This window comes from Girardinichthys multiradiatus, chromosome 20, assembly GCF_021462225.1.
Source record: "Girardinichthys multiradiatus isolate DD_20200921_A chromosome 20, DD_fGirMul_XY1, whole genome shotgun sequence".
In the NCBI taxonomy this organism is placed as follows: Eukaryota; Metazoa; Chordata; class Actinopteri; order Cyprinodontiformes; family Goodeidae; genus Girardinichthys; species Girardinichthys multiradiatus.
Window position 1 is genome coordinate 42,044,225 of NC_061812.1, and position 27,451 is coordinate 42,071,675.

The 27,451-nt window shown below is 39.0% G+C and overlaps 1 protein-coding gene across 1 annotated transcript in view; it reads left to right on the plus strand.

Moving 5' to 3' along the window:
- Positions 1 to 27,165, plus strand: part of LOC124857283 (caM kinase-like vesicle-associated protein) — a 109,750-nt gene extending 82,585 nt beyond the window's left edge. Inside the window, exons 2-11 of the mRNA XM_047348488.1 lie at positions 9,677 to 9,784; positions 9,896 to 10,027; positions 11,516 to 11,590; positions 12,265 to 12,403; positions 18,398 to 18,518; positions 18,602 to 18,677; positions 19,264 to 19,400; positions 19,567 to 19,645; positions 20,075 to 20,162; positions 20,864 to 27,165. Coding sequence (XP_047204444.1) covers positions 9,690 to 9,784; positions 9,896 to 10,027; positions 11,516 to 11,590; positions 12,265 to 12,403; positions 18,398 to 18,518; positions 18,602 to 18,677; positions 19,264 to 19,400; positions 19,567 to 19,645; positions 20,075 to 20,162; positions 20,864 to 21,226 — 1,305 coding nt within the window. The 5' untranslated portion in view covers positions 9,677 to 9,689 and the 3' untranslated portion in view covers positions 21,227 to 27,165. The remainder of the gene's footprint in view (positions 1 to 9,676; positions 9,785 to 9,895; positions 10,028 to 11,515; positions 11,591 to 12,264; positions 12,404 to 18,397; positions 18,519 to 18,601; positions 18,678 to 19,263; positions 19,401 to 19,566; positions 19,646 to 20,074; positions 20,163 to 20,863) is intronic.
- The last annotated feature ends 286 nt before the right edge of the window (positions 27,166 to 27,451 follow it).

Here is a 27,451-nt window from a genome sequence, read left to right on the forward strand (position 1 = left end):
CTAGCCATGAACCCAGAGACCCAAGACCCTGGGGCACACATTATCCCCCAAGCAGAGGCCTGACAGAGCCAGGGGGCCCAGGCCCTGGCAAGCAGCCACCGGGAGTGTGCCTGCACACACCAAAGCACCTAGCCCTGGACACCGAGAACCATCAATACACCAGTGGGCAGAGACACCAGCCACCAGCAAGGAGTGTAGCGGGGAGAAAATAGGCCCCACATTTGATGAGGAGCTTAAACTGATCCAGGAGAGGGAGCAGTCCAAGACCTAACCTGACACAAAAAGAGGCACACACAATCACACATTCTCACCCTCATGCATACACATAAAAACACTCCCACTCCCACTCTTAACGTAAGGACACATGACAATGGATGTCATACACTCACTCACACTCCCCATACATACTCTATATTCCCAGGTCCAGATATCAATGCCCCAGAGTGGCAACAACCCCCGTCCCCATCCATAGAGGGGGTCACAAACAAAAACAGGGGTCTACCTGGTCCAAACGAGCCTGCCAACCAGAGCCGTCCCAGGGCGAATCAGTCCCAAGTCCTCAATGAATTACGATCTGAACCCCATGAGCCCCCCAACCCTCATGAACCCAAACATGAATTTCACCACAATGCCACCCCGTACCAGGACACCCGCCATGCACCCGCAACCACACAAACACACCACATCACCGCCACTGCAACAGCAGCCAAGGGAGGAACGTCAACCAGCTCTGCTCCACCTTCACCGCTTAGATGATCCAAATGCTGGTGACCGTACATCCAAAAAGAGGACACAAGTGTCTGTGTGCAGTGTTGTTCTGTTGGAAGACCTAGTGATTACTGCACAGACAAAGACCCTCAATTATGAGGGATGCTGCAACATCCCCACATAGCCAGCCATTTTTTGACCCCTGCACATCCTGATACTTCATTTTTTGCTTGAAGAAAAATCTCCCGGATCATATTGGAGCCTCCTCCACGGTACCTCACAGAAACCATCTCGAGTGGGATCGTCTTATCATGGCGGTTATAGTGAAAACTGTCATTATTGTCTAGATATTTTTTTCTTGTCAGAGAGTAAAACTTTCTTCCAGGTTTTAGTTTCCCATGTTTGGTGCTCCCTTCCAAAGTCAGGGGGCACATTTGTGGCAGACGAGGTAACCTGGTCTTTTGTTCTTTAAGCGCTTCTCTCACACATGATCTTATGGTTACTGGCTTGCAGTCAGCATCAGGACTCGACTTAATTTTAATTGAGGATCTGCAGGTAGCTACAAGGACAGGCTGTCTGCTCCTCAGTACTTGAATATTTTGATTCAACCGCTCTGAAACTTTTAATAGATTTTAAATGAATGTCTTAGTGTGTCAAGCAATGGAGCATTGCTGCAGCAGGCCTTGACCAACAATCCCACCATATCCACAGCCAGAAACGGTTTTGCGTTTGCCATCAGGGGGTCATGATGGTGTGAATGCCTGACAGAAGATACCATGAAAGCCAAATGTATGTGCACTTGAACTTTTAAAGCTATGGTCTTAAACCTCAGATAAACAGCCTGTTTGAATTTAAATGCAGCTTTCAATAATTTGCAAACTCTGATTTTTGTCGCTTGTATCTGTTTCTTCTTTTTGAATTGTGCAGCTCTAGTTACAGTTTGGTTATGATCCAGCAGCACTTAATTTGAAAAAGTTATTCCCCATTTAAGGTGTTACAATTTAAGGAATACTATGGGGAGCTTTACAAGTCAAAATCTGAGGGCAGTATATCTAACTGGCCGTGGAATTTGAATCTCCCAAGAATAAGTGATTTTGCGCAGAAGTCATTAAACTCTGATATCATCACCAAAGAGGTGTAGAAGACCATAAAGTCATTTCCCAATGGAAAAGCTCCAGGCCCAGGCAGGTTTGGCGGTGTATAAAAATACTATGAAAAGGTGCCCCAGCTTTTGCTGAGAATGTTTAAACAGGAGTTATAATTGCGAGTGTTGATCATAGCGTTTAATGCTTTATACCTTCGATCATATGCTTTACTTGAGATAATATAATAATTTACATGTAAATGTAAACTTAATGAAAGTTTGTTACTGCTTTAAACATTAACTCATGTTAGCAACGATGCTGCTAACATCACTTTGCCAATCAGAAACAAGACACATTCTGTCCTCCACTGGCTCGGCAGCGCTGGCTTCAGGCATTGCTGAGTCAGCACATTGAGCCAGTGGCTCGAACTGATATGGCTCAGGCCCATTAGGCTCCACAAAGCCTCCCTCAACCTCCAAAGACAAGGAGGGTGAAAAATCCTTCAGACTGATCTGTGGTGAAACTACCAGCATCATTCTGCTCACTCTCCATGTTTTAATGTCAAATTAAGCTAGCTGCCACTTTCCCTTGTCCTCCTGACCACACCCCCGCTTAACCCCTTCTGCTCATCCTTGGCTGTGCCCCTCAGTGTCTCTTGGCAATGCCCATTTTGGTGGCAATTTAAAAAATTTGTCTAAGGCGGGGTTAGGCTTTAGGTTTTGTTCCACCTTAATGTTAGATGACTGATGAACATTATGTATCATAAGGATTGGGGGGCTTCCAAGGTTGAAGCCTAGATGCAGATAAGGCCTTCAATCAAGTGGAATGATCCTATATGGTTGGAGTACTACAGACATTTAGACTGGGCAGTCAGTTTATATCATGGGTTAAGATGCTATATAGGCATCCATCTTCATCTAGTATCACAAATCAAGTAAGATCTGAGCCTCTTTTCTGCACTGAAGGACACGACAGGGCTGCCTTTTAAGCCCATTGCTCTTCGCAGTTGCTATTGAGATTCTTGCAATTGCTATCAGGAGTGAGCCCACTTTGATCCAGTCCAGTTGGAGAACACTGAGCAGTATATTTCTTCATATGCGGATGAAGTTGTCTTTTTCCCTTGAGTGGTCCATTCCTCCACTGTTAGATTTGGCAAAGTAATTTGGGAAAACTTTGAGCTATTCAACAAATTGTCAGAATGAGGAAATTTTGGCACTGAATGCAAACTTCAATGTGGACTTTTTAAACAACATACCTTTCAAAATTACAAACAAATTAAAATATCTTCATATTATTTTGTTAATCAATGCTAAATTGATTTTCAAGCTGAAATACATTAAAGGTTGAAAATTTGAAAGAGCATATTGAGAAGTGGAGGGCTCTTTCTATTTGCATGGTGGGTCACATCAATGCAATTAAAATGTTGTCTTACCCTAAGTGTCCCTAACTTTGAAACCCTTGCTGCTGAGTGTTCAATTTACAAGCATATTTTGTATTCTCCTGAAAAGTTGATTTTGAGCTTTGTGAAAGCCAGACCCAGAAACAGAACTGTGTCTTCCTCTTCTCACTTGTCTTCTTTTTGTATTCTAGCTCTTGTTTTGTTTTGGTTTGTATGTGTTGGTTTTGTTATAGGAAAATAAAAACAGCTTATCTGAATGTGTTTTATAAACCTTTAAACCACTGTCCTATTTGGATTGTTTGCATTGTTTACTCAGAAACCACTGATTACTTACACAAGAAAAGGAAGTTAAAGTTGGTGCAACACTAATTATCCTCCCGGATGAAACACAGTTTTATTAGAGTATGTGTTTCATCCAGGAGGATAATAGCTGTGTCGAAAGCTAGAATATTATAATGGTTTAAGTAAACGCTATTTTGTTGAATTGTACATGTTTCTAATTTTCTGTTAAGTAGTTAATCTGACCTGTAACGTTACACATTATTCTTTTCTCGGTATAATAACAATGCAAACATGACAGCGGTAGAAGTTCATAAAATAGTGTTAGCTGTGACATTTTTGAGACTGATGGATTGATGTATTTTATGTTTATGTATGCAAGTTTGTTTGGCTCTCCTTAGACTTGCTTTAATTTACAGTGTAAAAATGTGTCAACATGACTGGCTTTACGCAGAAAAAGGACTATGTTTTTTAGTAAATATATTGGGAGCTGTGTTATTTTCTGGGACTACAAATGCAAAACAGGCCAGTTTGTTGTGCTGTGTCATAAAAGCACAATGATATTTTAAAAGCACAGTGTCATTTTATCTGCACTGACAAACCTAATTTGGCTAACTTTATCTGGTAGAATATTAACAATATTGAAACAATATAAGAATATCCCAAAAATTTGGTAAATCAGGTATGAGGCAAACACGTCTCTTGGCATTTATTAAAGTGTAACAATTAGAACCTTATACTCAAATCAGAGGCAGAACACAGTGGATTGTTTTTTTCTTTAATAAAATATATTTCCTGCTAAAATCCAACTTACCATGCACCAATTACAAATATTTGTATACTCTTGAATAATTTCAGTTAAACACTTCTGTAGTCACCAAGTGAATGCAAAAGATGGGCTGTTTTGAAACAATTATAGCATAGATAAAATTAATTTATAAATCAAATGATTACCCTTCCAAGACTGAAGAGCCAGACCTTGTTTTTATTGAGCATTGTTCACTTTTAAGGCATAATTTGACCTGGTTTAAACGAATGGCCACGGATTCTTTCTTACGTCTATTCAGTGAGAAATTTGTATGATTTAGCCTTATCATTACAGAATCAAAATGAGAAATGTAAACAGATTTTGGATACATGCTAATTTGCACAATAAGAGCAAATAAGTTGAACAAATATTACAAGTAAACCATTTTGTAAGCCCAAAACAATTACATTTTGTAATAATCCTACCCAGAAAGGAAACCTGCCAAAAGTCAGACCTGTTCACTTTCTTAATCATCCTTATTACTAGCAAATCTCACCGGTTTTCTAACTTAAAACTGGAACACGGCTCAGTTTGATAGGAATTCCAGATCAAGGTTCTGCGTTCAGAGCTGAATTCAACACTATAAGCAGCCACCGGTACATCTCCATTACAAGTCAATATGTTTGTTTTTCCATTTATAATAATTGATCCCCAAATTTCGAAAAGTACCACCAAAGGGTTGCTCAAGTGCTACAAGCAGTTATTGTACCACAGTTTGAGAACTATGGAAATAGTGAATGCTGTGCAAACAAAACCAGAATCACAAAGTAAAAAGCCACTGCATGGTCTCTGAAAACAAGGAAACACTATCTGCCTTAGAGGATTGTATTTTTGTCGGAATAATGCAGTGGATTGTTTATTGGCATAACAGCTTACCATTCTAAACAGGAACAACTTATTCCTATAAGTTTCATTTCCAGAATATACCACTGTCCCAGGTAGACTAATCCCTCTTACTACTGCTTTAAATAATCTTGACACATTGCATATTTTGCCCTGCTTTTACCCTAATCCTAAACATTGCCAAGCAATTCAAGAGTTTCCAACTGATGTCAGCAGACAGAAAAGAAAAACTTGTGTTTCGATGAGTGCTGTATTTGCCTAGAAAGCCCCAAACATTTCCCACAACCTGTATTCTGTGCCTGAAACCATCACTGTTCCTGCAGAGACCCAATAGGGATATGGCCTGAAGGACCGAGCTGCCCCTGCTGATGGATTGGGTCACACACTGAGCCGTAAAGCATTACAAGCCATTGACCGGCTCTCTTGAGGGGCAGATAGCATTCAGAACATAATGCTCCAAATGTTGCTGATGGTGGTTGGTTTAAATGGACCCATTATCCTGCCTCCATTACGTGATGGGGCTAGCACCCTGCTATAAGTGTTGAAAATGCTTTGGAAAATTTTACCTATTACATGGCTCTTAACACACTCTATTTTAAAAATAAGATTGGCTGGTGGGCTCTGATAGCCTTATTCAACCTGAGAAATTTTATGAGGATGTTCGTGGTGTACTTGTTTCTCTTTCAACATTACACGATCACTATTACCCTGGAAAAGAAATTCACAAGAGCAGGAAGCTTTTCCAAAATGACAAACGTTCTAAAATTTGCTTGATGTTTTCATTAGATGTTTTTCTTTCATCAAAGTTTGTCCTTAAAGCTGTTTTGCTTTTCTGCAGTTCTTCAGCAGCCTTAAACTCTGAAGTTTACATACAGTTCTTTAATATTTGGTAGAATTGCCTTTTGTTTGACTTCAGTTAAAAGTATGTTTATTTTCTCAAGCTCCTGATAATAGTTTGCTGGAATTTCGGCCCATTCCTCTTGACAGAACTGCGGTAACTGAGTCAGGTTTGTAGGCAGCTTAGAGACACCTTTTCAGTTCTTCTCACATATTTTCAGTGGAACTGAGATCAGGTCTTTGTGATGGCCACTCCAGCTACCAGGATGTTCTGTGACTGGCTGAGATGGATAAGGGTGAACAGGGTGCTACCGGCAAAGAATAAAACAGTTGGAATTATAAAAGACTTTCAGTACTGAAATGGTTTTATAACCTGCTGCTGCAAATAATAAAAATAAAGTTTTTTGATTTATCACTGAACACATACCTACATCTAATTAGGAATCTGGGGCAAGACTTGAATCATTGCCCACGTGGAACACCCAGTTGTCCCCGAGCTTAACCTTCCTGGCTGATGTCTTCAGGTGTTGCTTCAATATTTCCATATAATGTTTTCCTGAAGATGTGATCTATTTTCAGAAGCACACCAGTCCCTCCTGCAGCTGTAACTCCCACACATCATGGCAGTGCCATGATGTGTGAGTACCCTGTACTTCACAGTTGGGATAGTGATCTTGGGCTTGCAAATGTTCCCATTTTTCTTTCAAATGTTTCATCAGACCACAGGATGTGTCTACCAGAAATAATGTATTTGTTTAAGAGTGCATTTATATATTGTAATCTGGCTATTTAGGTTACTTTTGGAGTAATGGCTTCTTCCTCTCTGGGTGGCCATTCAGTTCATGTCTGTACAAGATTTGTTTCAATGTGGACACTCATACTTTCATAAACAAACATCTTCACAAGTTCTTATGCTTTTCTTCTGGGGTTGATACACACATTTCGCACCAAAAACACGTTCCTCTTTACAATTGTCAAAAGAAATCTTGTCTAAATTCTTTTTGATATCATACCATCAAGCATTGTGTCTCAGGTGTTGCCTTAAATACATCCACAGATGTGCCTCCATAAAAAAATCCTATCTCTCATTACATTTAACGAATAGAAATATGTTTGGTTATTCTAAGTGACCAAAAACAGGGAACATGTTATTTGATTTCAATGAGAAATAAAGGTATTGCATATTTTATAGTGTATAAAGGTCTGGTTTTAACTGTATTTACAGCTGCCTGATCTACTGAGAATTCCCCTCTGTTTATACCACAATTTGAACTAAATTTTCCTTTTTTGTCTTTGTGGTTTAACTGCAACAAAGAAACATGCAATATATTGAAGAAAGATCAACCCCACACACTGACTACATAACACACATTCAGGCCTCACATAAATAGGGAGCCCAGTTGTCTCACTCCAACCCGAGACATTTCCTTGCTGAGCCTTGTTCATCCGCATTGGATTAGGAGGTGGTTTGCAGGGCTACGATGGACAGATTTCCACGTTTGCACATTACACTACACTTCTCAATCTGGCTAGCCTTATTTAGATTTGAGGATCCATGATCCAGAGTGTCTCTGCAGATGGTCTTTGAAAGGCTAAGAAATGAATACATATACTTTTTTCTCCAAATGCTCTTTAGTAAAATTTGCTGTGCATAAGTTATCCAGCGCTGCTGCTTTACATACAAATACCTTCAGCAATTTGATGCTCATCAGAAGGGCTGCAGTGCTGTGCTGTGCAGCTTTTGAGCTCTGTTAGTATTTTTACTTTATTCCAGGACAAACCACTGCTTGGTGCAAGATGTTTTGAAATGGGGTGTTCTGAGCCTTAAGTCAGTCCTTACAGGTGTGTCCTTAAGTGCTATTTATTAGAGATACATGTAACAAACATTTAAAAACTACTTTTATGTTTTTTCTTCCAATAATTGTAAGAACTTCAAAATGTTCTCTTAATACATAATACGAACATGCCTGCTTTCAAACCTCACCTTGCATGAAGATTTTTGGGGGAAAGGTGAAAAGAAAAACATGAATAGTGTGGACTGAAACAGGGAATGTTGAGAGGCCATTAGTTATATTGCCATCCAAAAATATTTGTACACCTAAAACCTTTCATTTACCATGCTGGGCCCACAAATTTTCATGCGTTTTAGAAGATTGTATGTGTTAGAGCAACACAGAGAAGTACATAACTGTGAAGTGATAGTACAGGAAAATGACACATGGTTTTTCCAACTTTTTTACAAATAAAAATCTGAAAAGTGTGGCATGCTTTCTGATTCAGCCCTGCTGAGTAAATATTTTTCAGAACCACTTTACATGCTCGGTCAGATTAGATGGTAAGTGTCTCTGAGCATCAATTACAAGCCTAGCCATGGTTTCCAGGTTAGATTTAGGCTTACAATTTGACTTTTTCCAGACTTTTCCTGTATTTGCCTCTGTCAATTTACCCATCCACTTAGTTCTCACTGCAGAAAAAAAAATCCTGCTGCATGATGCTGCCACCACCATGTACCACCATAGGACTCTATGGCATTCTCCTAGTAATGGCCTTCTTCTTTCCACTCTTCCATAAAGACTGTAATTTGTAAATCACTAATAGTTGTCCTCGCCCACTTGAGCTTGGGATTTCTTCAGTTCCCTCAGCGTAACCATGGGCTGTTTGATATAATAAGAAAGAATAATTGGGAAACATTAAAGATAATTTTCCCTGAAGTTGCTCCAGCAGTTTCACCCTATGGTCAGACTACGTAATGCTCAAAGAAAAATCTCAACAGCTCTGTCTCAGTCTACTGGCCTCAGTTAGCATGTTAGATGTTCAGTTAAAGAATTGATGAGATGATTTGGGCTTTTTGGCAGCAGCAGGACCAGCCACAGAAGCAGTGCATCTCGTGGTTATTAAGTTAATTATTAACTTCTTTGGATACCAAAGTGTCCAAGTGTCAAATGTGAGACAATAGCTCGGACACAGATGCTTTGTCCAAACTGGTTAATCAATAGGACAATAAGGCCAAGCAGAGCAACACATCTACAACAGAATGTCAGAGAGGAATGAGGATGTAGCTTTTAATCAGTCAAAATACAAGCGTCAAACCAGTTAATTCTCTATATGACATGATATACTGATATACTAGTAGAACTTCAACTTTTAGGTAATGATGTTTGTAGCGTTATTATATTTCCCCATGACTGTAAATATACTGAATTTAACACACACTCACTGATGACCATTTCATGTATGATCGTTTCCATAGGTACCTGTCTGTGGTTCTTGGCTGTTTAAAAATACTCCATTGATGCTAGAGTAACCATACAAGAATGTTTTCTTGCGGCTCCTGCTCCCCAACAGCTCGCGTTTGTCACTGTCTACCCAAAGGGTGACATTTTTTTAGACTTTTGCTTTTAGAATAAGATTAGAACACAGACCTGAGACAGGGAAGCCGTTATCTTCTTGTGTTTTGCTGTTACAGGATTATGAAAAGCTCGGGCTACAGAAAGTTAAATGAAACAAATTGCTGCATTAATACTGCCTCTAGTGGCTTTCAGGTCCTAGATTGTATATTCTAAGCAAAAAAGACAACAAAGACTTTTTGCTAAGTCATCATCTAATGTGTTAAAGCCCATTTTGAGGCTAGTTTTGAAGAGATAGTTATAAAGTGAGTGTCGTCTTCTTCCTCTGATTTATTCCTCTCTTCTGCTTCAACTGCCTGTTTTTCTGCAGGTCGGGTGTGGCCATGCCATTTGGCTGTTTAACAGTTGGGGAAAAGAAGGAATACCACAATCCTTCAGATGTGACAGATAGATATGACCTGGGCCAGACTGTTAAATCGTGAGTATCTTTAAATCTGACTTATTATTACTGAAAGAACTGAATGATGCTTTTGCATAGTTTTTCATTCATTTCAGATAAACTGAAGTACCACCTAATTCTTCTTTTCAGGGAGGAGTTCTGTGAGATTTTCAGGGCCAAGGATAAAGCAACAATGAAAATGTACACGTGTAAAAAATTCCTGAAAAAAGATGGGAGAAAAGTCCGCAAGGCTGCCAAAAATGAGATCCTCATTCTGAAGATGTGAGTTATTTTGGCTGATGTTAAGTTTTGTGAAATTTGTTTTCCGTTCTCTGGTGTGCTCTTTTAGATATAATTTTTATACAAGACATTAAATAGTAAATAGAAAGAAACTGCCCAAAGTGAAAAAGTGAACTTCCAAACTTGAATTTTTAATTTTAAATCAGTTTTCCTTTCACCTCTCTGATTATCTGACTTTCAGTAAATCCTGCCTTAGCATAATCTTATTGAGCAATTTGTTGTGACAAAGAGATGAAGGTGTGACTTTCTCTTTCAGATGCCCTTGGGAACACAGAGCTATATCAATCAATCAACCTTTACTTACACACCCAAAGTGACCAAAGTGCTGTACAGGTCCATAAATGAAAAGAAAACATAAAAATGATCAATAAGACACAAACACCTACCACAAACTCCTATAGACAAAAAGAAAAAAAACAGCTAAAAACAGTAAACGAAAATAAAAGCTTTTACTTTTATTATTTTTACTTTTTTTCAAAAATATTTGAAAAAGCCTGATATTTCTACTGAACAGGAATTAAAAACTAACCAAAAAATATTGGGATTTTGGGAGTAAAAGCAGAAAAGGCTCTGTCTCCTCAGGTCACAAGACAAGCCTAGGAACAGCATGTCCTCGGAAAGCAAGTAGGTCTGACCTCAAACGTCTTCTAGGAATGTGCTTGTGTAAAAGCTCTGCTGGATAAGGAGATGCCAAACCGCTTAAACATTTAAAAAACAAAATTAAAATATTGATCCTAAAAAGTATAGGCAACCAGTACAGGGCAGATAATGCTCACATTGCTTGTTTCCTGTAGACCTGCTGCTGACGACGTAGAAGAGAGTTGTCCAACCCAGCATAAGGAGCATAAAAAGAGCTAAAGTAGTCCAAAAAATGCATGCTCAAAGCTCTTCGTTGAATCTTACTATGTTTGAGCTGTTGTGCAAAGAAGTAAAGTGCAGAAAAAATCTGCCTCTAGATGTAAAGAACCAGTGGAGTGAGCTTTCAGGAATGCCAATTTTTGCAAGGCTTTGTAAATCCCACTAACCATTGTTTTTTTTACCTCCTGGTGTATTAATTAAAGTAATAAAGCAGCAGTCAGGGGTGATGCACAGTAGTGATACATAATGTCCTGAATTGTAATTTTTCTCTCACTGTATGACTCAGCTGGTTCAATGAACGAGAAAGTAATTTAGGACGCTGCTCTAGTCCTTTTAAATAATGTCCTGCAGTTATGAAGGCATCAGTTGTCTTAGGTGGTGACAGACAGTAGACTTATATTCAGTTCACTCCAGGCGGGTTTACTGCTGCTAAGCACGAGTATGCTGCATTAATGTCAATGTCTTTATTTATGGGAGGGTAGCAAATATAGTTTTTGAAAAATAAATGTTATAAATTTAATTTTTAAATTTAGTTTCAACACCTTGCAGTTTTAAGTAATCGAATGACATCAGTCTCTTCCTGCCTTCTTCTTTCTGACACATTTTCCCCAGGGTGAAGCATCCCAACATCCTCCAACTGGTTGATGTCTTCGAGACCAAAAAGGAGTACTTCCTCTTCCTTGAACTGTGAGTTTAGATGTCTGATGTGCCCGGGGGAAAAGTCTTGCAGCTTGTCTCAGCTGCAGCTCGGCCCTGAGCGGCTTCTGTTGATCGTGCGCTCCTGGGGAGCCGTTGTTGCTCAAGGCCCAGCAGATACGAGAACAGCTCTTAGCTCCACCTCATTTGGTATTCAGATGCGATCACTCGGTGCTCCATTCTCTTCAACTTTTTCCCTTCTTGGGGAATTGGATGCAATTCCGGGGAAATTCTAAATGTGGAAATGAATATTTTCTTCCCACTGAGACGACTTGAGGGATTCTGGTTTTGCTGAAAATTCAACAAACAGAATCATCTATGGGGAAATTATAATTATCATTTGTTCCATGGACTCCTCCATTCTTAGAAAGACAGAAATATCTTATAGCAAAAGTCAGTTTATGTAATTTTTTCAAATTACAAAGACTTTTTTCATGAATATTTTTCTGTCTGATTCTCCTGTACTCTATTGCTGTTAAATGGCAAATAAACAAAAGAAGAAATTAGATAAAAACATAAAGAAAAAAATAAGCCAATGACATTACAGCTTGTGATAAAGCCCTCACATTCCCCTCTTTATACAATTCATACAACAGGGACATTTTATTCAGAAATGGACAAATATGTAACACATTACTGGGCTTTGTTCTCCCACCTCTCTGCAGCGCAACAGGCAGAGAGGTGTTTGACTGGATCCTGGATCAAGGCTACTACTCAGAGCGAGACACCAGCAACGTGGTGCGTCAGGTGCTGGAGGCTGTGGCCTACCTCCACTCCCTGCACATTGTCCACAGAAACCTGAAGGTAACATGCTGTGGTAACTTAGTGCCTACTGCTGGCAGGCAAAATGGTCCAAATTTTGGCTGCCAGCACAGGTGGCTGATGCAGATTGATATTATTTTTATTATGTTTTAAAAGGCAAATTTTTCACTGCTGTGAAGCCTTTCCAAAAAGATGGAGAACAATTTAAATATTGTTACAATGAAAAATGTCAGTTACAACACAAAGTATTTGTATTTATAATCTATAATTTTGCTTTTATTATAATTTCGTAGTAAATGGGACCACACATATCAAGTGATTTATGCAAACGCATACTTGGGCAAACCCATTCATTAAACATAGCTAAATAAACCAGAGTGACCCATATCCCATTCTTGTTATTGAGAACTGAAATAAACACATTTTCTACACCAAGAAAATGGTAAACAACCGACCCAAAAAATTTAAGATATTGTATTCCAGTCTTTTAATAGAGCATCCCTTTTTCTCTAAACTCTGACTACTTTTTGTTCTTATTATTGCTATTATTATTACATTTTGGATTTGTTTAATTGCATTTATAATGGAAAGAAACTAAAGTTTTCTTGGCCTGCACGTACTTTGACCATGTCTATTTTGGCCTATGTTGCAAAAGGTTTAGACACCATGGTTCTAACTTACTCAATATTTTAAATAATATTAATCTCAATAGGACCTAATCAAGTTAATGTTCTCTTACAAACAGCACAGTACAACATTCCTTGAAGGCATATTTTTGGAGGGGGATTATGTGGTGTTGTCATCAGCAGTCATTATCTTACCAACCATTTAAAGGTGTTTGAGAAACAGGCTTCTGACAGTATCAAATCAGATTTCTGTTTTTTTCTAATAACTCCAGTCACCTCTGAAACCCTAAAGAGGTGCTCAGCCAGTAACACTTTGATAGATTTTTGCTAGGCCAGTACTTTTACCCTATGGGTGGCTATTGCGGTAAAAGTCTTAGGTTAGTTAAGATTGTAATGGTCAGTTGTCTAACTGTTCCTAACCTCTTGAGTATGAAATTAGTAGTTTGAAATTGATTACTGGAGTTTTTTTGGCACAAGAAAAAATCTAGTTTCAGTGCACATTTATAGGGGAACATAGCTTTGTTAGGCAAAGCAAGACAAGTTTATCTGTATAGCACATATCAACAACAAGACATTTCAAAGTGCTTTACATAATAAAAAAAATACAATTCAGTTACAAAAAAAAGATAAACAGTACAATGCAGTGTCGTGATAAAGGAAAGTAAGGTAAGGTAAGGTAAGGTAAGGTAAGGTAAGGTAAGGTAAGGTAAGGTAAGGTAAGGTAAGTTTATTTATATAGCGCTTTTCAGCAACGAGACACTCAATGCGCTGTACATACAATTACAATACAATCACAAAGCAAATAAACACAGATACAGACACAGAAAAACAAATCAAATGATAAAATCAAACAACAGAGGTAATTTAAAAAAAGTTAAATTAAATAAAGAGAATAGAATGATGGACAAGAAAATGAAAGGAAAATTGGACTGAAAACGCAACTAATCATGCCTAGATGGCACAGTCAAAGGCCACTCTAAACAAATAAGTTTTCAATCTTGATTTAAAGCAACTTAGGGTTTCAGCGCTTTTACAGTTTTCTGGCAGTTTATTCCAGATTAGTGGAGCATAAGAACTAAAAGCTGCTTCTCCATGTTTGGTTCTAGTTTTGGGTATGCAGAGTAGATTTGAGCGAGATGACCTGAGAGGTCTGGCTGGTTAATACACTGACAACAAGTCTGTAATGTATTTTGGTGCTATGCCATTCAGTGATTTATAGACTAACAGAAGTATTTTAAACTCTATTCTCTGAGCTACAGGGAGCCAGTGTAAGGACTTTAGAACCGGGGTGATGTGCTCCACTTTCTTAGTTCTAGTGAGGACGTGGGCAGCAGCATTCTGGATCAACTGCAGCTGTCTGATCGACTTTAGGCAGGCCTGTGAAGACACCGTTGCAGTAATCAATTCTACTAAAAGTGAACGCATGAATTAGTTCTTCAAGGTCCTGCTGAGACATTTGTCCTTTAATCCTGGAGATGTTCTTTAGGTGATAGAAGGCCGACCTTGTTACTGTCTTTATGTGCCTCTGATGGTTCAGGTCTGAGTCCATCACTACACCCAGGTTTCGAGCCTGACTGGTGGTTTCTAGCTGTATTAAGCTGTGTGCTAACTTTTAAACGCTCTTCCTTTGGTCCAAAGATTATTACTTCAGTTTTGTTTTGATTCAGCTGAAGAAAGGTTAGGCCCATCCATGCATTGATTTCTTCTAAGCATTTACCCAGCGCTTGAATGGGGTCATGGTCACCTGGTGACATCGTAACGTATAGCTGTGTGTCGTCTGCATAGTTATGATAGTTATGACTCTTACGTTGTTGTTTATTAAAATCTGAGTTAGGGGGAGCATGTAGATATTAAATAGGAGGGGACCTAGGATGGACCCTTGGGGAACGCCACATGTGATTTTTATGCTCTCTGACGTAAGCTACCTACTGACACAAAAAAGTCCCTGTCCTTCAAGTAGGATTTAAACCAGCTGAGTGCTATACCAGAAAAGCCGACCCACTTCCAGGCGCTCTAATAAAATGGAGTGATCAACAGTGTCGAATGCTGCACTAAGGTCCAATAAAATACCAGCATTATGGTTCTTCCACAGTCTGCATTTATACAGATGTCACTGAACACCTTAACAAGAGCAGTCTCTGTACTGTGGTGAGCATGGAAGCCTGACTGGAAGACATCGAAGCGGTTGGTCACTGTTAGGAAGTTGTTTAACTGCTGAAACACAGGTTTTTCAATAATCTTACTGATGAAGGGGAGGTTTGATATAGGCCTGTAGTTCTGTAGTTCCAGCTTGTCAAAGTTGCTCTTTTTCAAGAGAGGTATGATAATTGCTGTTTTTAGGGCCTGGGGGAAAACACCTGACAAAAGGGACATGTTTATTATTTGTGTTAAATCAGATGTTATTACAGGCAAAGCTTTCTTAAGGAAAGCTGTGGGTAAAAGATCGAGACAGCAGGAAGAAGAGCTTAGTTGCTGTACGATTTCTTCTAAGATTTTGCAGTTTATTTGGTGAAATTTTGTCAAAATCAGTTCTAGTTGGAGACAACATTGGTACTGGAGTTGATGTGGATATGCTGACTGCCCCTCTGATATTTTGGGTTTTTTCAATAAAGAATTTAGCTAATTCATTGCAGGCCCTGGTAGAGTGGAGTTCAGATGCTACAGTTACAGGAGGGTTTGTTAACCTGTCGACCATGGCAAATAATGCACGAGCATTGTTAATGTTTTTGCTGATGATCTCAGAAAAGAAAGATTCCCTTGCATTTTTCAGTTGTAGGTTATATCTGTATAGTCTCTCTTTATAGATAATATAGTGAACCTGGAGTCCAGTCTTTCGCCACCTGCGTTCAGCTTTTCGACACTCCTTTTTTTCATTTCTGACTGGTGGAGCACTTCTCCATGGAGACATTTTCTTCCCAGAAACGACTTTCACTTTAATTGGAGCAATTGAATCAATGATGTCCGAGATTTTAGAATGAAAGTTATCTACCAGCTCATCTACAGTGTTACAGGGCAAAGTGGAGGTAAAAGAGTAAATCTGGTTAAAGGTTTCAGCAGCACCGTCCTTAAAGATGCGTTTTCTTATCATGTCTTTTTGGCAAACTGAGTCATTGCAGATGATGCTTTCAAAAATAACTGAAAAATGGTCAGATAGAGCAACATCAGTTACAGACACCTTGGAAATGTTTAGACCCTCAGTGATGATCAAGTTCAAAATATGTCCCTGTTTGTGCATTTGCTGTTTAACATGTTGAGTCAAACCAAAATTTCTAAGAGTGTCACATATATCTATTGCACTTCTGTCTTCAGGATTGTCCATGTGAATCTTGAAGTCTCCCACAATAATTAAACAGTCATAATCAACACATATCACAGATAAAAGCTCATTAAAATCACTGATAAAGTTTGTTTTGGACTTAGGAGGCCTGTAAATATTCAAGGACATTGTTCGGACCGGGCTCTTTACCTGAAGAGCCAAATATTCAAAAGAGTAAAATTTGCCCAGAAATACTTTTTTACACTCTAATAAATCTTTAAACAAAGCGGCCACCCCTCCACCTTTTCTTTGCTCTCTGCTCTCACAAAGAAAATTGTAGTTCGGAGGTGTCGATTCTATCAGAATGGGAGCTTCATTAAATTAATGTAACCATGTTTCTGTTAAAACATAACATCAAGATCGTGGTCAGTAATGAAGTCATTGATTAAAAATGACTTTCCTGACAGAGATCTAATGTTCAGTAAAGCCAGTTTATATGACTTAGTTGTTGATATTAACTCTGTGTGTGGTTGTACCTGACAGTTTATGGCTTTCGTTGATTGTTTATTACTGTCTCTTATCCTTTTGGCTTTGTTATTTCTGTCACGTATAAGCACAGAGATTTTACAGCTATCTCCTATTAGGGGCCCAAGTTTTTCCTGGACATGCTCATTTCTGATAGAGTTACCACTGGGGCCCAGACTGTATCATAGAGAAGTGATTTGAAGGTCCTGATTAGGAGGAGATAGATTAGGAGGTGGTGAAGGTCTGCGGCATTTGGAAGATGTTGGTTTAGTAGCAGGGCCTCGGCCACGGGGGGTGTTGAATGGAGAAGATGTCAGAGCCATTTGGGTCCCGATTTTAAGAGCTCCTTTCATGTCATCAGAATTCAGTGAAGCAAAAAGCGGGCTCAGTGGGGAGATGGGAGAATTCTGTGCGGTCTGGGTTGGGGTCTGGGGTGAGGGGGGTTTACCGGGGGTGTCAGTCTGGGTCTGGGTTTGGGGGGATGGGGGTATAATGGGGGGGTCCACTTCTCCTGTGGATTTCGACGGGGAGACCTTTTGTGATGACCTCTCTTTCTCAGCCAACTGGCTGATTGTTTCTGCTGGAGCTGTTGGAGGCAGCGTTATCATTGTTGTTGATACTCCATGTTCTCTGCTGAAGGTCGAAGCTGCTGGTGGATTATTTACTGAATAGAAGAGATTAGATGTGAGACGTCTGGCTCCTTGCTTGTACACATTTTCAGTGTATTTTGCTGCTAAGCCATTCAGTGATTTATAAACTATTTTAAATGTATTTAAAGTCTATTCTCTGAGGTAGAGGTAGCCAGTGTAAGTGCTTTAAAACTGGGCTGATGTGCTCTACTTTCTTAGTTTCAGTAAGGGGGTCTATGGGCAGCAGCGTTCTAGAACAGCTGTCAAATTGAATCTTTAAACAGACCAGTTGCAGTAATACATTTCGACTAAAGACAAACACATGGATGACTTTTTCGAGATCTTGCTGGGACATTAGTCATTCAATCCTGTTAGAAAATCTGACAAAACTACTGACAAACTACTACTCTGACAAAATCTGAATAAGAAAAAAATGCGGCACTATTTTCAAATCAAATTTCAACATGTCACTAAGAGGGGGAGATGCACCAGGCTTATCTTGTTGGAGATCACCCCAAATCTGATGAACATTAGCATGTTAAAACTGGGAGCTTGGATGGAACATGGTGCAGTGGCAGAGCAGGCACCCTATACACATAGACTATTATTCCTTAATGCAGCTTTCGTGGATTCAACTCCTGAATATGAGACATTGACTGCATTCCCTCCCCTCTTCTCTTTCTGCCCATTTACCTGAGCTCATATTAGTGTGTCAAAAATAAGCTCATAGCTCTACAAGATATGTGAGCATAGCAGTTAAATGTTGTCAAGATTTGACAGGCTCTGGAGGTTTTCTGGTTTGCGTTTTGGTTTTTGTTTGATGAACGACGTTCAGATATCTGCTGTGTTTGTACATCATGGATTATAAAAGGTTCGTTTAAAAGTTGAATGGTAATCTGGTACATATTAAAACCGCTTCCTTCTGTCATTGTCAAAAACTGTATTTTAAGCATTGAACATAGTTACCTGTGAGTTTTTTTAATATATCCTTTATCCATAGCTGGAGAACTTGGTGTACTACAACCGTCTCAAGCATTCCAAAATCGTCATCAGTGATTTCCATCTGGCAAAGCTGGAGAACGGTCTAATCAAAGACCCCTGTGGGACACCAGAGTACTTGGGTGAGATTATGAACTGTGGTAAATCAGATGTAATGTGGCAACAGGTTTTGGGTCATTGATGATGTTTGTGTTCCCCTGTTCAGCTCCTGAAGTGGTTGGAAGACAACGATATGGCAGGCCTGTGGACTGCTGGGCAATAGGTGTCATCATGTACATACTGTAAGTTATTTCTTCATTTACAACATGTGATCCAAGTAGAGATGCAACAAACAATCAGCCAGAGATCAGAATCAGCTGTAATTGGTGATCCGCAGGCCAAAGAGCTAAAGGTTAGGGTGATGGTAAGGAGACCTTCCAAACTCACTGGTCAAACTTTAAACCCCAGTGAAAACATGCAAAAACCTTGTCAGCAATTATAAGAAACGTTTCATTGCTGTAATGCAAATAAATATTTTTCCATTGACTTTTGAGAATTGTATGAATTATTTTTGACATGCCCTTTTAAAAATAAAATGTAAATAAAAAACAGGTCAATTGTCTTTTTTCTTGGTAATCCTTTTACATTATTTTATTATCTTGAGAGATGCCTGTCTGATAAATCTGATCATCTAAATCTAATTTTAACTTAAGTGTATACCTTGATGCCTAAATGGGAAAAGTCTTGTAATGTTTGGTTCCAGTACATTTTTTCTGTTTTAAAAAAAATATAAATTAGACTGAATCATCCATGTTTATTGGTAACATCCTTAGATGTGGTCGATATATCTTGCGCAGATTTCCTAAAACCCCCTTTTTTTGACCACAGCCTGTCAGGCAACCCTCCTTTCTACGATGAAACTGATGATGATGATTATGAAAACCACGACAAGAACTTGTTTCGAAAAATTCTTGCGGGTGATTATGAGTTTGACTCTCCTTACTGGGATGAAATCTCTGATTCAGGTAATTTTAGTGGCAGCTTCGTATGTAAACACTGTTCACATTCATAAGGAACTTTCCTCTTTCCCTGCCTGTTGACTTTTCAAAGCAGTTATATTTGTGTTGTCCTCCTGTGAGGAAGTAAACCCTTTTCTCATTGCGTTTCCTCCTTGTGACATTTCTCTGACAGCTAAGAACCTGGTTGCTCGTTTGATGGAGGTGGATCAAGACCAGAGACTGACGGCCCAGGAAGCTATAAACCATGAATGGTCAGCAGCGCATCTTTGATACTGTATATTGTGTAGACTCAATCTGAATATGTGCTAACATGATTTAAAAGGTCTCATGAAGAGCAAAGATTAAAAGCTTAAACAAAAAAGTGTTAATGGTTCTCACCAATGTGGACAGATTGCTGTTGACCGCTTACTTTTTCTGCTTAGTTGTACCATAGAGGTATTTCCAAAAATCTTTATATGTTTAATTAGCAATACTACAATCTACACTACTAGGATAAAAAGGACCACACTATAAAAACACATTAAAACAACCCTTAAATATTAATATGTTAAAGGAAGAGTTTTCAGCCGTAATAATGAGCTGCAACTCATTTCTGCCACACCTTGTAGCCATAAAAACAGACAGTTCTGCTCTGTTGTGAGGGTAACTCCTTGTTTTTTATCTTTTTCATTGTTCTGCAGGATCTCTGGTGGTGCAGCATCAGATAAGAACATCAAGGAAAATGTGTGTGCACAGATAGAAAAGAATTTTGCCAGAGCTAAATGGAAGGTGAGCCCTTTTCTTCTCTTCCTCCAGAAGCTTGAGTCATTTTAAGCTTCAGTTCTAGTTGTAGTGCCTTTAACGAAGGATGCTTAGTAGCACATACAGTTCCTTGCAAAAGCTCTCATAACTCTTGAACATCTTCCTAATTTTCTCACATTTCAACTCTAATTTTACTGTAATCCTTTTGATGGACCAAAACAAAGTAGCACATCATTGTGAAGTGGAAGGGAAATTATACGTTTTTTTTACGTTTTTTACAAATAGCAAGATGGCTTAGATCAAAATCTATTTATTATTCAGAAAATACAGACCTAAATCTAATTGAGAATCTGTGGTAAGACTTGTAAATTAACAGCGTGAGTTGTTTTGCAAAGATGAATGGGCAAAGATTTCACCCTTTATATGTGCACACTTGAAGTTCTAACTGCAGCTGGAGGTGATTCAAAGTAATGGCTTAGGGGGAGTTAAAGAGAAATGTACACCATTCTTTTCAGATTCTATTTGTGAATAAAATTTAAAAACCATGTCTTTTTCCTTCTACTTTGTCTGGTGTTATTGTGCAGTACTTTACGATGGTCTATCACATTCAATTCCAGTAAAACAATTTGTAGTTTTAACATGACAAACGTAGGGTTATTAATATCAAAAGGAAGTCACTGTAATTTCATGTCTAACTTTTTTTGTGTGTCACCTTCCTTTTCTCACAGAAAGCTATCCGAGTCACCACCATCATGAAGAGACTAAGAGCACCTGAGCAGAGCGAGTCGAGGTCCACCGTCCCTATGGGGGGGGCGCCTGCAGACCCCTCCGCTCCCCTGGCTTCCACTGATCCCTCAGCGCCTTCTTCTGCTGCCTTGCCCGAGGGCGCTCCTGGTGCTGCCACAGAGCTGCCCACTGGAGAGGAGAAGAGCCAACAGGGACCACCGGCCGAATCAATGGCAGCAGCCTCAGCCGGGGAGCCACAGCCGCCGAACCCGGAACCGCAGGTGGCCGAACCCACTTTGCGTTGCAACGGGGAAGCTTCTACTGCGCTTCACACAGCTGCTGAGGCAATAGATGAGCAGGGTTAAAGCTCCCCACGGTACCAGCCCGGTGTGAACTCTCAGTCTCACCGACTCCTGCACAATGTACATTAGCTGCTAGCATGGTGACACTGACTCTGCTTACTTCACACTTGCAGCATTAGAATCATCTCATGAAGGCTGTGTGCTTACCTTTTGCTGAGTGCTGCCTTTCTTTTTTTCTAACATGTATAGCACTTTCACATTTTGTTAAATAATCAAATCTGTCTACTTAAATTTGAGCTTTAGAGGTGAAATAGATCAGCTGTCAAGATTTTGGCCCACATCTAAAGCCTGCTCGCCTGCCAATCGTAATAAGAGTGTAAATAAATGTGCAACTTTGTATTAAAATTATTTTGATTGCTGTTTAATCACCTGGAAAGAGAAAATTGGAGAAATGGTCCCACAGAGACCACCATAGTGATAGGTAAGAAAAGCTTCAAACACATGGAGAAAGGTACAGTGCCTGGCGAAACATTCATACACCTTGAACCTTCCCATAACCTTATCATCACAAACTTCAATGCATTTTATTGGGATTTTACTTGATAGATCAATGTAACGTAGTGAATAATTGTGATATCGAAGGAAATGATTATAGTTTTCAAAATATTTTATGAACAAATATCAGAAAATCTGCCCATTATTCTTTGCAGAATTGCACAAGCTCAGGCAGACTGAATATTGTCTGTCAACATCAAGTTTGGCAACCAATCCTTAATCGGAATCATGTCTGCACATAATTATGGTTTGTTCTAAACTATTCATTCTATTGCAACTTTGATTATGTTTAGGATTGTTATCCTGCTGGAAGTTTCAAGTCTTATGCAGCCTTTAGCTGGTCTTCATTAAGAATTGTCCTGTATTTAGCTTCATCAAGCTTCCCATTAACTCAGGGCAACTTCTACCTGCTGAGGAAAAGCATTACCACTGCATGATGCTGCCACCACCATGTGCAGATGCTTTCCCAACTGTGATATGCAGTGTTAGTTTTGTGACCCCTACAGTGTTTTGCACGAAGTTCAAAGGCTTTAATTTTTGTTTCTTCTGACCAGAGCACCTTGTTCCACATGTTTGCCGTGCCAGCCTACATGGCTTGTGGCAAACTTCAAACATTACTTATTTTGGTTTTCTTTAATCAATAGTTTTCTCATTGCAACTCAGTAAAAAACATATTTATAGAGACCACATCTATTGGTGGTCCTAAATATATTCTCCCACCTGAACTGTGGATCTGTGAATCTTCGTCAGAGGTACCATGGACCTCTGGCCACTAGTTTGATTAATGCCCTCCTTGTCCAACCTGTCTGTTTCTGTTTAGATGGACCACCGTGTCTTGGTAGATTTGCAGTCAAACTATGCTATTCCCATGTTCAGATGATGGATTGAACGGAGCTCCTTGAGATGTTCAGTGCTTGAGATGTTGTTTAATAACCAAACCTTGCATTGAACTTCTCCACTACTTTTCCCCTGACCGGCCTATTGTGTTCCTTGGTCTTCGTGATACTGTTTGTTCACTAATTCTAACAACCTCTGAACAGCTGGATTCATATTGTGATTAAATTACACACAGGTGGATGGGTGACCTCTGAACGGGTTGCACTGCATTTTATTCAAGGAGAATCAGAGTACAGGACATTCATTAAGGTTTTCCTTTTTGATGTGTGAAGAAAACATTAAAAACTACATAATTCCTTACCTTCAACTTTTGCTTTATGTTGGTCTCATCACATAAAATCCCAATAAAATACTGTAAGTTTGTGTTTGTAATGGAAGAAAATGTTCAAAGGGTGTGAATACTTCCCGGTTCTGTACCTTCGAATGACGCAGCTTCACACATAAACACACAAACACTACGTTCCTTCGCTAAGTTGCCCAGGAAAGAATCTCCTGGCTGTTAAATGTAAAGAGCCTGTACATAGAGACCTTTGTAGAAGTAGCTAAAAACAGCATGCATTTATTCTCCATGTACTCCCACTTAGTGGAAAAAGATCCGTTGTCGCCAACTCTGTCTAATCTTACGCTGTGCAGCACCACTGCCTCTTGCAAAGCCTTGTCCATGCTGAAGCTCTTTTCTGAAGCATACTATATTGCATTACTGCTCTGCTCATAGTGTCCATGCTGTTACTGTAAGTCACATGAGAACGTAAATAGTTTTCATTGCATAGCAATTCTATGCATCTAAATTATCAGTAGATTTTTAATTCTAAACATGCCACATTCTGACGCCTTTAATAAGCTGATATCAGTTGTTTTCTTTTGCTAGATCTCCACTTGCCTGCATTTGCTTTCACTTGATCCTGACATTTGTGCTCTGATGCTGTATCAAATACCACTCATGTCTTAACATTTGGCTGAAACTGTAAAAAGACAAGCATTACCCAGCAAATATAAGAGAAGGAAATATGAGGGAGAGTTTTATTTAAGATTTTTTGTTAAGGTTTTTGTTCTGTTATTTGTTTTGCCCTTTTTTTCTACAGCATCATCAAACTTATGGTAGCCTTGGTAAAGATGTGTAAGAAGCCTTAAAATGAATTTATATATTTTTTGCTAATTATTTCACACCAGACAGTTTAGAAAAAACAACCTTTAATTTACATTTATTTGGTTAGGCATAGAAACCTCCTTCAGCATTTAAAAATAATTGTTTTTCTTACAAATTTACTATTGCCACACCTTTTGGCAGTCCCACTGTTTAGACTTTCTACAACTCCAACTGAACAGCTCTGATTCTTCTTAACAGATCTTTGATCATCCCCTCGTCTGACCTCTTCTGCACAGTTCACCCAACACTGCTGTGTGCACTGTCATGACTATGGAAGAAGACTGTGTCTAGTGAACCATTTCTGTGTTGATTAGCCCATATGTTTTGGAACATTCTCCTGAAAGATCCCAGGATGACCCGTTTTTCAGGTCTCTGGTAGAGGCCACCAGATTTATATTTAAAATCTCATGGTATTTCAAACATCTCATGGGGATTTAAGATTTAAAGGACTTGGCAAATTTACTTTGAAAATGTGCAAAGAAGAATCTTCATTGTTTGATTGTTTTGTCAACGTAATTACAATCTGATGCTACAAAGTAAATCTTATAAATAATAACCAATTCCTCAGGATTTCTTTTAGATTCAGTCAATAAAGCCCTTCCACAATCCACCAAATCTGTACTGAAAAGCAGTTAGTCGTGGTGATGTTCTTAACAGGAAGAGGGGCCCCAAATCAAATTCTGCTTAAGGCCCTATACTACATTGGGCCAGCCTAAGTGGCATTAGTCTCATCTGCCCAAAGTCACTGTTTCCAGCTGAAGTCTGAGTGATGAATAGTGAACTCCACATCCCTATGTTTGTGATGTTGAGACAGAAAAGGCTTTTTACCAACACTTTTACCAAACAACTGGTTGAAATGTGGATAGCATTTAATGTTGTAGTGATGGAAATTCTGGGTTTTTAAAAGTGCTCATTGTTATGCCTCGGCTCGCTTATTAAGACTGTATTTAATAAGACCGTATATTAGGCTCCTAAGTTCCTCTCTAGTTTTTTAACAGATGTCTGGGGATTTTTTTTCACCTCCTTAACTAACAATCAATGAGGCCCCAATGATTTTTTTTTTAAAATCAATTGTATTTTTTTGTATTCTTTAATGTAGGACAACCCCTACACACACAAGCACACACACTCACAGAAAGACACACACACTAAACAACTGCAGTTAAATTGTTGACTGGATTTTTCATTTTTGTATGAGATTACATCTTTACCAGGGGTGCTGATAAATGTGAAGGACACTGTGTTCATTTAGTTGGTCTCATTTTTAGTTTATTTTTGATGAACAGTAGTAATAACCTATCCTCTCCTGTCGCTGGTCCACTCAAGTGTTAATATTGTGCAACAGGTTCAGGTCTCTGTGATCACACCACATGGAAAAATGGAGCAATATTTGACTGGCTGCAGAAACTGTGATTCTTTGTGTCCTTTCGATACAATCCACATGACCTTTAGCAGAAGTCTGTAGTCCTCGCCGACTGTCAGCGTCACAAACACACAGAGCCACTACCATAAGGTTGATGTCAAATAACTGTGTGTCCATGTGTGTGTAGGTGGCTGTGTGGGTGGCCTGTTCTGACACACATGGAAAATGTATTTGTTTTTTATGAACAGGCCCCAGAAAGAGAGCAGCTTCTGTCTCAGTGCAATTATCAGATATCCTAATTAATTTCTAACAGGTCATCATATACACACAGTCACATTGATTGTTAAAAGTGTACATACATCTGAATTTTGATGACAATGTACATTTTAAAAGAAACAGTCTACTGTACTTATTAGATTTTGTGATAGATACCTAAATTACAGTTTATTTAATAACACAGCTTTTTGAAATTGTATTACATTTGGTCACAGCACAAGTTACTCACATTATATCACTGTGTTACTGCTATAACAGTTTCTTGTTAACATTTTCAAATCCCTGAAGCTTTTCTACTTTTTTCACTTTACAACCAAAACTTTCATCGTGTTTTATTGGGATTTTATGTGACAGGCCAACACAAAGTGAAGAATCACTCTGAAGTTGCAGAGAAATGATATGTGGCTCTCAACATTTTTTTACAAATTAAAATCTGAGTTTGTTATGCATTTGTGTTCACCCCACCCAGAGTCAACACTTCATAGAATAAAACATAGCTTTTACTGTTGGATTTTTGTTTCTGGTATGTCTCTACCAGCTTTGTACAAGAGTAAAATTTTTTACCCATTCTTCTTTGCAAAATAGCTCAGCCTCAGACATATTAGATGGACTTTCTGAGAACAGCATTTTTTAAGTCTTGCCACAGATTCCCAATTGAATTTAGGTCTGGACTTCGACTAGGACCTTTTAACACATGAATGCTCAATGAACTATTCTATTGTAGCTCTGCTTGTATGTTTAGGGTTGTTGTCCAGCTACATTCATTCTCCCTATTAGCCCTGACCAGCTTCCCTGTACCGGTTAAAGAAAGGCACCCCTACACCATCTGACACATTCTTCCTAATGTGTGCTCGGTCTCCTACATGGCTTTTGACAAATTTGAAATAGGAATATCTATAGCTTTTTTTTAAACAATGGTTTTCTTCTTTCCATACTTCGACAAAGGTCAGATATGTGGACTGCTCTTCTAAAAGTTGCTATATAAACAGTTTCTTCCACTTGAGCTGTGAATCTCTGCAGCTCCTCCAAAATCACAATGGGCCCTTTGGCTGCTTCTCTGATTAAAGGTCTCCTTGCCAGGCCTGTCGGTTTAGGTGGGCAGCCATGTATTCGTAAGTTGGGAGTCATGCCATACACATCTTCGGAAGATGATTTGAACAAAGCTCTGTGAGATGTTCAAAGCCTAATTATTAAGATGTTGTTTTATGACCTATCCCGGCTTTTAACGTCTCCACAGTTTTTTCTCCTGTCCGCTGGTCTTCACAATACTGATTGTAAAATGTTTTCTCACAAACGTCTGAGGCCTTCAGAGAACATTGTATTACACTTTACAACTGTGTTGCTCTACCACATTATAAACCCAACAAGATAGACTGAGTTTTGAGGCTGTAATTTGACAAAATAGTAGAAAGTTCTCAGGGTGGGAATACTTTTACAAGGTGCTGTGAATAATTATTTAGATTTTAAGAAAAGGCTTATTCAGAATATATCAGATAAATATCTCTGATTACATAATTTTATGGTCGAATGTGTTTGATGTTGAGTAAACACTGTTATTATCTGAAGCACTGATTTTTCCCAAGGCATTTCTCTCTGTATTTCTCTGTTCATTTTGCCACGCTCCCACAGACTTTTGTGTTCATGTGATGTTTGCCAGGAACAGTGGTCACCCGCCGCTCCCGTCCTGCGTTTTTGTAAGCTTTGTAATGTACTCCTTGACTGACTTGATGACTTTAACAGTAATAAAAATTGATTTCATGTCTTTCTTTGGGTACTCTCATTTCCTCTTTCAGGGTGCCTGCAGTGCTTGTTTTTAAACCAATGACGATTATTTCTAGAGAAATGTGGGAAACAGCTTGCCTCAACGCAACTCTGCTTCTCCCCTCTAACCAGGAGGAGAGCATCTGTGTTGCACTCGCTCAATTAGCACAGGCTTAGCAGCCATCCTTGTGGGGTGTGAACTCACATTTCCAAAAGTCCCAGCGGTGCCATTTGGTGACACTTTCCAGGATATTTGAATCGCATCATGTCGGAATAATAATGCATGGAG